We start from the raw sequence: 13,094 nt of genomic DNA on the forward strand, positions 1-13,094 counted from the left end.
GTAGGTAGTCTGCTTTCCCCCAAAGAAAACTTCAAAAAATCTACCCACTTAAGAGTTTTTCAAGATCTTTCTAGCACATTTTTCTGTAAAATCTACAGAAAATATAGTACATACCTCTACTTAATATTTAAATATGTACATACATTTATGTGTCAGAGGTACTATAATATACATTAAATAATAAAATGTAAATTGTTAGCAATGATGATCTGAATTTCATTTCTCCTTACATATAAGACATTTGTGTCATCGTTGTAGCTCTAATCCATATTCAGCTCTTCGTGTTTGGTGTGCAGTAATATGTAAATTACCTAGCCAGCTGCATTAAGCAGTGTTTGTTTATTCTATTTCTTTTGGCATAGCATATAACTGAATTTCTGCCAAAAATGTGGCTGCTTCAGGGAACACTGTTCGAGTAGAAGGAAGTTTTGAAAGGAAACGCACATCATAAGTCTGTACTCTGTAAAACAGTAAAATCAAAACAAACTTTCTGTTCATAAAAATATCTGTATTAATGCAAAATAATGGGCTTGTAAAATACAATGAGTGAACTGAATCTTTTTAGAACACTCTGTTTACATTGGCTTTGTAAACAAGAATACAATAGTAAGAGGCAGTGGATTTTTCATACGTGGGATGGATGACTAAAACTGGTGAAACAAGAAAATGGAAAGCTTAAGAGAAATTATTTTAAAATGGCATATTAATCTCCCCTAACACGTAGCATTTAAATGCATTTAAATTTAGAAAGCAGTGAAGTTTAAGTGTTAAAAAAATTGCATTAATGATGCATAGAGCTATCTACTTACGCTGGCAGTCCTTTCAGTCTTCCAGTCTGACACTTCCTTTTTTATCTAGCCAGCTAATTTCCCCTCTTTTGTGAGGAGTAACTGTTTTCACACTAGTGCTTACCCAGCAAGCCTCCTCATTGTTTCATGGTTAATTATCTTCTTGAGCTTCACCTTCTCGAGTGAAGGGAGAAAGACCCGGCCTCCCCACAGCTCTAATGAAAGCTAGGTTTTAGAGATGCACTGTGTGAATAAATGCAGTGTCTGATCTAGCAACATAATAAATGAGTTCCTAAACTTTATGGAGTCACAGCTCATCCAGCAGGTTTACTGAACAAGGCGGAAAGACGCTTTATTTTAAAAATCCTTTTCTGTTTTTAAAAGGGGGGAGGGATATTTCTTCAGTGTGAAACCAAATACCATAAACTGTTCCAAAATCTCCAAGCATTACTGAAAAAGGCGCGTGTCAAACATTCAGTTTCAGTACAAACCTGAGCTGCTGCGTGGAAGACTTTGAGCTCTATGCTTTAAAAGTTGTATATGAACAACACTTATACTAATATTGCTACTACTAATAGCCTCGTGCCCCTCAGTTATTGCACCACATTGTAAACTCTTAGTACTCATTGGAATTTTTGTGCCTCACCAGCACCGAAAATAGCCCTTGTGGATAGACTTAAATCTTCAGTTTATGTTCCCATTGGAGCCCAAGTTTAGACTGTGTAACACTTAAAATAAACTCTCCTGTAGTAGAAGAAAGCTGAACCACGGCAATAGTGGTTTTGTAATAATGAGGTACTCCCCATTGTAGTTTTGAACTCAGACAAACTAAGGCAGGCAAATACAAACATCTCACCGTAACAAGATATAGTTGCCCATTATTTGTCTTCTTCTAAATGAATTTCTACGAAGTATGCTTATATTAAATAATTTCTCAAGTGACCAAACCAAAATGTGCATATAGCAAGACATTGCACAGGATCCATGTGACTTACTAGATTAGAATGAAAATTCCGATCCTTTTTTTCCAGCCAACACCAGGACTTTGTTGGCAACTATTATGTACAGAGAAAACTATAAACATCATCACTTACCAGTGATGGAGACAGGAAAAAAAATCTGGAAGTTCAAGGATGAGATGATTGTAGTGAAAGACCTCTGCCTAGGGACCACTTATACTTGGAGATAAGGACAGTGTTTCTATTTTGCAACATTTGAAAAGCAGCTCTTCTTAGATATAGGCTGTGTAATGGCAAGGAGCAGTTGTATTGTTGTAGCCTCCAGATGCTTACTATTGTAATTTTGGTTCATCGCCAGGAGAACTCTCTGGCATTTAGTGACAACTGTGGTGTTTAACTTAATGCTTGGAAATCCATAGGTAGGCAGACTGTGCAAGTACTTACAATATGCATCGTTCTTCTAGCTTTTGACTTCACAATACTTGCTTATTGACTGCTCTCTAGTCAATATCCCAAATTTACAGATGGTAAATCGATGACTTCAGGAAGTGCCTGATCTGAGATTACAAAGAAATTCTGTTGAAAATTTAAATAGGGGGAGAAAAGAGCCCGTTCTCTTTGATGACATGAATTAGGCTAAATTTGATAGTCTCTCAACTGCTTCATGAGGAGGAGAAACTGATGATAGAGCCAGATATTCTTCGTGCAGTCCTGCTATTCATAAATAATAGATAAAGTCTCCCTTTCCAGTATACAGGAAGAATTTTTATTTAGAAATTCAAGCCTCTCTCCTCCAGCTCTCAGTGATAAAACTTTCTTTCTAGGTTTCTCCTAAGGTCAAGCTCCCAAGGGCTTATGTCCTATTCTTTTGTACCTTATATCTATCTGTTTCTATGGTGATTCTCACTCTTTAGTGTTTCTCACAAACATTCATTTCTGCTGAAACAAAGCTCTTAAAAACTCTATGATTCCAGGTGTCCTGATGTGCCTGTGTAGGCTGGAGATGACTATTGTGTCTACTGAGTCCATTTATAGGGTCCACTGAGTTGTTGTAGCTTAACTGAGAGTATACTGTTAAAGGAGTACCAGTTCCAATGTAAATGATACTAAATTGAGAGTATTCTTAACGAGTAGGCAGACCTCTTAACTACTAAAAAGACAGAACAGTAGTGATTTTATTGTGCCACTGTAACTTTGCCAGTATGATGTTGTTCATGGGCATCTGAATGCAAAATGCAACTGGTTTGCATCAATACAGGTGTACCAGTGAAAAGTTGTGCTGAAGTTCTGCAGCGTGGACAAGCAATAGTTAAACGTGTTTAAGCATTGTCAGTTCCCAGATTTCCTGGTTTTAATAGACTTTTTTGTCTTTACCGTAAAGACCGATCTTTGATTGGGTCAAAGTCTGAGACTTGGCATGGTTGAACTCCCACCAACTTGCATGGGCATGTATCTGAGGCAGAGCGCCAGGATTTGCTCTTTTCTGAAATAGGTGTGCATGGCAACATTTTGGGTTTGGATAAAGGTAGGAATGTTTTTCTGAGTTTCATCAAGGGCTTATGTTGGATTCTAGCACAAAGAAAATCATATATTCCTCTGAAGTAAAGGTGAGACCAAAATGACATTCAAGGGCGAAAAATCCTGTCATGTAACCTCTTGACAGATGAAAAGAAAACTACAAAGCAGCAAAAACAACAGTCAGTAAAATATGCCATGTAGCCAGGTTTTCTCATCACAAAAAAAAAAAAAGAAAAAAAAAAAAGCCCAAATACACAACTTACACAACTTGGAATATAGGTCTGGGATTGTAAACCTATTTGGATGACAATATGATTCGATATAAAAATGTTATAGATGTTCTTCTGCTCTCTAGCAGCATTTAAAGGGCTTCTCCAGCAAATGAGAACCAGAGATGTTAGAAAGCCGTATGAGGATACAGTGGAAAAAGAGGACGTCACTGCTTCCATAGAGGCTGGAAACCAAATGGGTAGTGTGATAGCAGTGATGCTCTGGGCACAGTGCAGGGACTAAAGATGTCGAGTCCCTGCTTTTGCCTTGATCTGTGATAGAAGTAAATTCCTGCAGGCCACCTGATGATGATGCTCACCTTCTGTTCCAGCCTGGCTTGTCTGCACTGACTGGTGTGTGGTGGAGGGACTGGAGCCTTTCACTCTTTCTTTTGGCCATCTGGCACTGTGGGCAGCTTACCAAGAAAGTTAGAAGACCCTCACAAGACTCATGCACAGGCACGACTGACCCCACAGTGTTACCTAGCATCATCGAGGGACATTTAAGTAGCAGCAGAGTGGTTAGAGAATGGCCAGTGACTGACTTTTTAAAACGCTTCTACTTCTAAGAGGGAATAATAGTTTTCAGTTAGGCATCCTCTTAAAATGTCCCTGCAGTTATTTCATCTGTTAATAGAAGGTGTGCCAAAAAACCTGCTATCATGATAAAGAAAATTATCAGCTTTAAAACCTGACAATCCTATCTTCTAGACTTTTATTTCTGAGTGTTATCAGAGAACTTCAAGTATCGTCATAAAGACAGGTACCTGAGCAATGGTGGAACCTCGGTTGTTCCCATAAGACCCAGTGTGCACTGAGACCCTTGCTGGTGACATCTGTGACTGCACAGAGCAGAAGTGAAGTCGGTGTCCTTGTGGTGGTACAGGAATCTGCAGGTGCAACCACCCATGTAGGACCCTGGCAATACCTGTAAGCATCCATAATACCTAACAGAGAAACACAAGTTCTGCATGTGCAGGATTGAGCATATTATTACATCGAGGAAGGCAATAATAATTGTAAAATGAGGCAAGAGAAAGTACGAACCATCGTTTTGGATCTTATTTTCTCAGGAAATAAACACGTACCACCTTCTTTTAACTGTATTTATAACAAATACATATGTTAATGATCAGTTTCTCTAGTGATCTATGAGCAAACATACTGTTTCTATATATTTTGAGACCATATTTTAATGTGCAGTTCACTTCAGTATTACGCACATGGAATATTATGCGTATGCTTATGCATATTAAAATGGTGTTGGGAAATGAGGACAGTTTTCTTGTTGGCTATGGTATAGGGAACCTCATTTAGAAAATGAACTTAAGTGAAGCAGAGGTGAAGTGGGTACTGTACACATGACTATTTCCCTCAGCAGAAGTACTTGGCATGCTTGCGTTTTTCAAAAGACAAAATCATGTTTGTCTTCCTTGAATGTGCACACATTCCTGGAGATGGGGGATGGTTTTCTTTCTTTCTCTTCCTTTTTCCCCTGGCCCCTAAGTGCAGTTGAGTTTGGATAATTTGTCCACAGCAACTGAAGGATATGTTGCAGGGGAGGGAGGAACAGAGTTTGTATTTATTATTGTAAAAGCTCTTTTTTTCATGTTAATTCCTTTAAAAAAATATAATGGTACGTAGGGGTTACATTACAGGCCTATTTCACCAACACAAAGTATCTGTACTGGAGTAGCACATGCAAATGAAGCCGAAACAGAGAATCATTGTTTAATAAAATTTGCTGCAGAAAAAGCAAAACTATCTGTGTTTTAGTAAAGGAAACAAATGAAAAAATGCTTTTTTGAGACCTTTCCTTAAAGAACACTGGGGTTGAGAAAATGTCTTTATTTGGCTTAGTAATCTTATTTCTTCCCATTAACATTTTCAGCAGATTAACTGTTTAACCATTAAGCACCAACCCTACAAGCATTTAAGGGCACGCTTAACTTTGCTCACATGAGTTATCCCACTGAAATGGGAATACTGTCCTGAGCAAAATAGTTCAGAGTTCAGATGAGGAACAGGTCAAGTCCTTAAAGCAGCACTTTCAGATACATTAGAATGAATTCAACCTTTCAGTCTTCTGAGTCTGTAATTTAATTGAATCTTGACTTATTTATATTAGAAACTTTTCATGCAACAGTAAATGCTTCCTAGGTGTTGTTTATCTAGTGGTCAGATTTTAAAAATAGGAGTACGCCCAATATTGTGCATCTTTTTGTCGTTACTGCATTGTTATTTTTTTACTTGCTTGGTCAAAACTATTTAACTTTTACTGTGAACCATGTGACCATCGAGATCTACTCTAGAAGTAGTAGTGTTTAGTGAGTTTATAAGGATGAAGTCACTCTGACCTACTTTAAAGATACTCATTTTTAGAAAGATGACATACACACACGTATATATGCATGTGTATATTTATACTCTCACACTCTTGCACACATAGGAAACAAGTTTCTAAATTCCAGGGAACTTAGTGCAATCAGTTACACCAGCTGGTATCCAAAGAATTTTTGCCAGAGAGAATGGTACCTTCGCAGCATGTTTTGTCACAGACTTCAGCAAGGCCAGGGCTTAAGAGTGACCATAGAGGTCTCACCCCTCTGGAATCTGAAGCTCTGTAGCACACTCAAAGCTTCTCTTTAGTTGTAGTCTGCCTTACACGTGGAGATCAGCATGTCTGTCCGTGACAGACCCCTTTCTTGTTGGGTATTGTGGTTCCAGGAGTGATACCTTGAACCAGGCTAGGTAGAGCATCCTTTGGAGTGTGTAAGTGCAAACTCTCTAGGAAAGCCACATTCATCCTTAAGTGAAATGGGATAAAAGTCATGATACAGCTCTCACACGGGTAAAGCTTTCCCAATTGGAAATGGCAATAGAAGATATTTCTGCTTTGTGTAAAAGGTGCATTGTGCAATACTATACAGTTCTTTGGAATGAAAGTCCAGACAGACAGGAGAAGAAACGACAGCATTTTTTCCCAGTAAAGTAAGACATCAGAATTTAGCTCTCATACCAGCTGGCACTTACAGTGTTTTACCTTCCATCCTCTGTATAACACCAAGTAAAGGATCCGTTTGGGGAATTTTAAATGTTCTGTTGGCGAGACCTAATAATCTATTACTATTATGATAATTCTAATCCTCCAGCACTATCCACCTGTTCACTGAGCAGCCTGGTAAGGAGACATATGACATGATAAAAATACTCCTCAGCGATTCCTGGTTTTCACCTTGCCACTGCTGTCAGTGCAAACATAGGCTGGAGTGACACCACCTTCCATTCTGCACACCAGAGCTTTCTTCACGAGTCTGTGTGGTGCTTCTCTCTCCAACAACTACCGCAATGTCTCAAGGCTCTTTCTTGTTTGAGCAGCTTCCTAAATTTTGTAAAAAAGGAAGGGTAAATATATACCCCTGCTAAAAATGCCAAATACAATTTTTTTTTTTTTTTTTTGCTTAAGCAAGGCGGTTTGTTAAAACTTGGTCTGCACTTGGGAAGGGCTGCCAATCTAGCTGACAACCACTGAAGTTGTACTGGTAACTTTCTTCAAGGGAGATGATGCTTATAAGAAAAGTGGTAATTTACTAATATCAGTTCAGTCAGTTCTTTGGACAGAGAAAGCTATGCTGGCAAAATGGCCATATCTGGATAAGAGCCTTTGAAATTATAGCTGTGACAATCAGAAGAAAAAAAAATATGATCAAATCCCTTACCATAACCAGTTGTGCTATGCCTGCACAACTTCTGAGTATGTACCAGGCCTCAGAAAAGCGTGTGCATTTGAAGAATAAAAAATAGGCTTTGAAGTAAGGAGCACTCAGTGAAGATGAACGGGCTGAGGTCACAACTCTACATGTTTTATTGTTTCAGTCCATCTGACTTGCACAACCAACAACGCAGCCAAGTGCTGATTTACAGGGGGAAGGTTATCTTCCTGACCAATAAGGACCAAATGTTTTGGTTTTGAGAAACAAAATCAGATTCTATGGAACATAAAATCCTTGGAACCTGCTGCTGATTTCCTGCCTTCGGGAATTTCTTTTTGCAGCTGGCAGAAGCTTAAAACAGTGAAATCGTGCAGTTAAGGAAGCTTTTCACAACAACATCTTCCTAACGCAAAGTACGACAGAGTCGCAAAATATGCCACAGAGAAAAAGAGTAATTGTAGCTGATTTCTTGTTTAATCTAACAGGTTTTCAACCTAACGTAATTACTGTCATTCTCTTGCAGCAGTTTTTGCTTGCAGGTTGGTTAAGGGTCAGCTACAGGTGGAAAACTGGGTCCAACTACATACCAGCCAGGAGCCATTATGAGAACATGGCAAACTGGCAAATCCAAATGTGGATTTCTGAACTCCACAATGTACAGAACTGCTCTGATAGCCTTAGTTGTCTAGCAAATGGGTGTTTTCATGGTAATTTAACATTTAAGCTATCATTAGCCAATATGTCTCGGGAAAAAACACAGGTCTCTAATAAATTTACTCCATAAAAGCTTTGGGGTAGGTAGATCCACAAAGAGACTCTAGCCTTCACCAGGCGTGACAGATTCTTAAAATACCAAAAGCCCCCTAACCTGCCAAGGAGGAAAAAATTGTTTGGCACCCATATTTCTGCCCATGATTATTTGAGATTTCTTAACACAGCTGCAGTAACTTACAACTAAGCCCAATAAAGCACGAGGACACAGATTTAGCTTACATGGAGAATGACTCTGTTTATCAACTATATTAATAATCAGATCACCCTGCTGAATGGTGGATAGCTACTCTGCCCAATTTGAAGAAAATAATTTTTTTTTATGTCGGTTGAGTGTTTTAGCCATTGGTCTACTGGACGTATGGGGATGGGATAGCCTTGTGTCTTGCACAGAAACAGTGCCACCTATATCCATAATTAAAAAGACACTGGAGCGGGGATCTGGATCTATCTGTGCCTCTTGCCAGTCAAATGTGCGCTGCAGGATAAAATTCTCCTCATCTATCTAGGACCCAATTAATATTTAATTGTTTTATGCAAAATGAAACAGGAGAAGCAGGTTTCTTTTCAGAACAGCACGTAGGTAGGGCTTCTCCTGAGGGAACGGGAACCTGGTTCGTGTCTCAGTCTGACAAAGTGTCCCACACCCAAAATCAGTGCCCTGGCTATTGAGCTGTTGAAGAACATCCCATGATTTCTCACAAAAGGGCTGAGCAGCTTTAGTTCCTACTTCAAAAAGAGAGTTCCCAGCTGAGAATCGAAGTCAGAGATACGTGCCTTGCCCTGCACAATTAACCTTGGCTGAGTCTTGATGAATCTAAGTCAGTAACAAAGTTGTGTACAACTGCACTTCGTTGGACTACAGCCTCATTTTATCTGCTTGTATTTCTGTAACTTTGTAAGTTTGCTGTGGTTTAGATTGCTGTTTGGCGTATGATCAGTGCTGTATTTGAAAAACAAAACTTGCTCCAAGAAAGCTCAAGAGAGCAAGAGATCATAGTTGAAAGGTTTTTTGGAAAAAGCGCTTGTTTTTCTGGATATAGACATCATTGTTCAGCTGTTAAGATGATTTAAACTAAGCAATTCTACATTAGTTAACAGTTCTATTACAATACTTATTGTATAAGGGAAGTCTTCCCTAAAGTGGATGCCTCTCAGTAAATAGAAAAATAAAGTGAAATCAATTTGTGGTCAGAGAACCAGCTGCAAAATCAGGGAGTACTTCTATCTTATTTTGAGAGGTGTAAGGTAAGTCAGTACTGTTGGCCATTTCACACATCACATTTGAGTGAGAAAAGTTGTCAAGGTGTTCTTTCTCTCCCACGCATGTTTCTGTAAGGAAAAAAATTTGATGCTGTGTGTTCTGACCCCATAGTAGCAAATATTACTGGAAAGTTACAAAAGTCTTAAAAAAAGCAAACCAAGTTTAGCTCAATTATTTATTATCCCTCTCCCAGAGAAAGGTGTCAGCACAGACAATATTTGAAATTCACATAGTATTTGATTAGACTGATTGATTGTACTTACAGCTGAGGATATTAACATTCATTAGTCTTACTTACTGGTCATTAGTACTGCCTTTATTATCAAGTAAAGAATAAATAGAAATTCTAATAAAAATTCATCAAGTCTTGTAGTTTCCAGTGCATTAGATCTGTTGTTTTAAGGCTGACAACACCAAAGTTTGTTATAAACATTTCAAAAATCCTTTAATAAATCCTTCATATCTTAACTCTTTCAAACTTAAGCGGGCTAAGAGAGATTCTTGTATTTTCAACATAATAAAGTGGCATGTTTTTTACTAACAGACTTACTAGCACACTCCTATGTGATTCTGCAGAATGGTTACAGCTTGTTACATATAAAATGACTAACCACAATTAATCTATAATTAAGAAAAGTCAAATTCCTTTATTATATTTTGACAGCAAATAAGAAAAAAACCTGAAGAAGACTAAGAAATCATACAAAATTTAATAGGTTTCATTTAAATTAATCATTTTAATGGTACACGAAACGTAACAAAATTAAAAGCCTATTAGTGATCATTGTTCCAAAAATGCACTTTACTCCCGTCGATTTACTTATATGATTTCAGTGGAAGCATATTTAAAGTGCAGCTGTAAATATTTTTAATTTTTGACTTTTTTTTTTTTTTTTTACAGGAGCCTCTGAATGTCATTGATCCCAGTTTGATGGATCTAAATGGTCCGAGTGAAGATGCACTAGAATGGGATGAAACTGACATAAGTAATAAGCTGATCAGTATTCATGAAGACTTAAGTGATCCCGATCAGGAACTCAAGAAGGATGATCCAAGCCAGAAACCTGCTTCAGGAGAACGCGGTAATAACGATGGGAAGGAAGATGAAAGTATCAGTGATCGTGGAAGTCCTCTTTATTGTCCCAGCATTACTTCCCCTCCAAATCCTCACATCTATCAGGTCTATAGTCTTCATAATATTGAATTGTCAGAAAAAAAACACATGCCTTTTTTGAAAAAAACATCCAAGCTCTCCAATGTAACACAGTCTAACATTTTAAACAAAAGTCTTAGTAAAGACTCATCGTTTTCATCTACCAAATCCCTGCCAGACCTGATAGGGGGGACCACATTGGCAAAACCATATAACTATATGTATCAGAGTGGAAACATAAGCAGGCATTCTGAGAGTGAGAGTGGGATAGTGAGTGAATGTGATACAGAAACTACAAATAATTCAGAAATATTTTTGCTAAATGATATTGAAAGCACTCAGAGTAATCCTGAAATTGGGCATGCAGAAACTCAAGTGGATGATATAGTCGATGTAATAAAACAAAAAATAAAGCAAGTTGAAGAAGACCATGCTAGTCTCTCAGATGATTTCCAGTTGGCACCTTCTGCAGGTTGTGAAAGTGAGAATGATGAGGATTTGGACAGCATTACCATGTGTAACCCTGTTTGTCTAGAAGAATTGCAAGGAAAACATGACGTCTTTACATTTTACGATTACTCATATCTTCAAGGCTCCAAATTCAAATTACCAGTGATAATGAAACAATCGCAAATTGAAAAAACACATACAGAGGGCAGTCTGTTTCATGGCTTTTGTTTTGATAAAATACCTGGTAAATCTGAACATAAGCCTGGAGACTCACAACCAGATGGGTTTCTTCATGACCATGCTCTGGCAAGTATCCCTGGGGAATCAGATCCCAATTCCTGTAAACCTGCAGAAACTGTAAGAAAATTAACTGTTACAGAGAACACAAGACAGGTTTCAACTTTATCTCGTAGTTCTTCATTAGAATCTCTGTCTGTAGTAGGTGATTTGTTCAGCTCAGGTATTTTTAAAAGTGGAGACGGTCTTCAGCGAAGCGCCTCTTTGGAGAGCTGGCTGACTTCCTACAAAAGCAACGAAGATCTTTTTAGTCATCATGGCTCAGGAGACATAAGTGCAAGCAGCGATTCTGTTGGAGAACTCAGCAAAAGGACATTAGATCTTTTGAATCGCTTAGAGAATATCCAGAGCCCTTTAGATCAAAAGATAAAGCGCAGCATCTCTGACATAACACTCCAGAGTAGCTCTCAAAAAATGTCTTTTACTGGACAGCTGTCTCTAGATATTGCATCCTCAATCAATGAAGACTCAGCAGCTTCTCTCACTGAACTCAGCAGCAGTGAGGATCTTTCTCTCTGCTCTGAAGACATTGTACTGCACAGAAATAAAATACCAGATTCAAACGCATCATTTAGAAAACATCTTAATAGATCTGTAGCTGATGAGAGCGATGTCAATGTCAGCATGATTGTTAATGTCTCCTGCACTTCTGCTTGTACTGATGATGAAGATGACAGTGATTTGCTTTCAAGTTCCACCCTTACCTTAACTGAGGAAGAGCTGGGTATCAAAGATGAAGATGATGACTCCAGTATAGCAACTGATGAGGATATTTATGAAGAATGCAATTTAATTTCAGGGCTTGATTATATAAAAAATGAACTCCAAACTTGGATTAGACCAAAATTTTCTTTGACAAGGGAGAAGAGAAAAAGTAACCTCAGTGATGAAATTCAGCGCAGTAAAGAAGTTAGTAATGAGACATCAAAAGCCACAGATACATTGAGCATTGAAACACTATTGAATGGTTCAGTACAGAAAATATCAGAAAATAATGGCAACAGTAAGAATGTACCACGTGATTGTGAAAAAGGGATAAAGAGTCACCTGATGAAAGATATATCTCAGGTTGTGAAGGATCAGCTCGTGGATGATATGGAGAACGGCAATGTTGAAAATACTCTTGATGGTCAAAAGGAAGGTCTTGTTAGAACACCAGCAACTCCCAAAACTCATGCATCACTTGATGTCAGAGAAGCTGAAAATGAATGTTGTATCTGTGAAGCATTTACAGACAGTTCAGATGATTCACATATGGATGGCAAGGAGACTGTTCTGTCGTCAGACGGATCCAGAAACCCTCCCAAAGAATGTCAAATTCATCTTCAGCCTGATCATCACTCTGTTGCTTCCTCTCCTGCTAAAAAACTTTGTCTTGAATCTTCCTCAGAAATGAATTGTGTAGACATACAAGATACAGCTGTACAAACATCCTTACCTAATGGTCAACAACATAAGAGGAGCATTACTGAAAAATCTGATTGCTGTACAGCCCTGAAATCCAATGAAGCAGAATGTGACTCCTCAGCCAACGGTCCTGATTTGTGCTGTAACTGTGAATCTGTTGCTTTTGATAAAAGAAACATGGAAGATGGCTCAGTACACAATTTTGTGAGGGAGATCATAGACATGACATCAACAGCTTTGAAAAGTAAGACACAGCCTGAATGTGAGTCATCTGCTCCAGCTTCATTAGCACAAATCAAGGAAAAAGTGTTAGAACACTCTCACAGACCCATTCAGCTAAGAAAAGGGGACTTCTATTCTTATCTTTCACTTTCTTCTCATGATAGTGACTGTGGAGAGGTGATCAAATACATAGAGGAAAAGAGCAGCACTCCTGTGCCACTGGACTTCACAGATGAGAGAGAAAATATTGAATGCTTTTTTGAAGCCTGTCCTGGGGAAGAGC

General features: G+C 38.3%; 1 protein-coding gene across 1 annotated transcript in view; it reads left to right on the plus strand.

The window, feature by feature from the left end:
* Positions 1 to 13,094, plus strand: part of AKAP6 (A kinase (PRKA) anchor protein 6) — a 232,497-nt gene that overhangs the window by 213,172 nt on the left and 6,231 nt on the right. Inside the window, 2 exon segments of the mRNA XM_009886945.1 lie at positions 10,184 to 13,092; position 13,094. The exon segment at position 13,094 is cut by the window's right edge and continues 145 nt beyond it. Of these exon segments, the coding sequence (XP_009885247.1) occupies positions 10,184 to 13,092; position 13,094 (2,910 nt within the window).

The sequence above is a fragment of the Charadrius vociferus genome, unplaced genomic scaffold, assembly GCF_000708025.1.
Source record: "Charadrius vociferus isolate BGI_N301 unplaced genomic scaffold, ASM70802v2 scaffold14, whole genome shotgun sequence".
NCBI lineage: Eukaryota > Metazoa > Chordata > Aves > Charadriiformes > Charadriidae > Charadrius > Charadrius vociferus.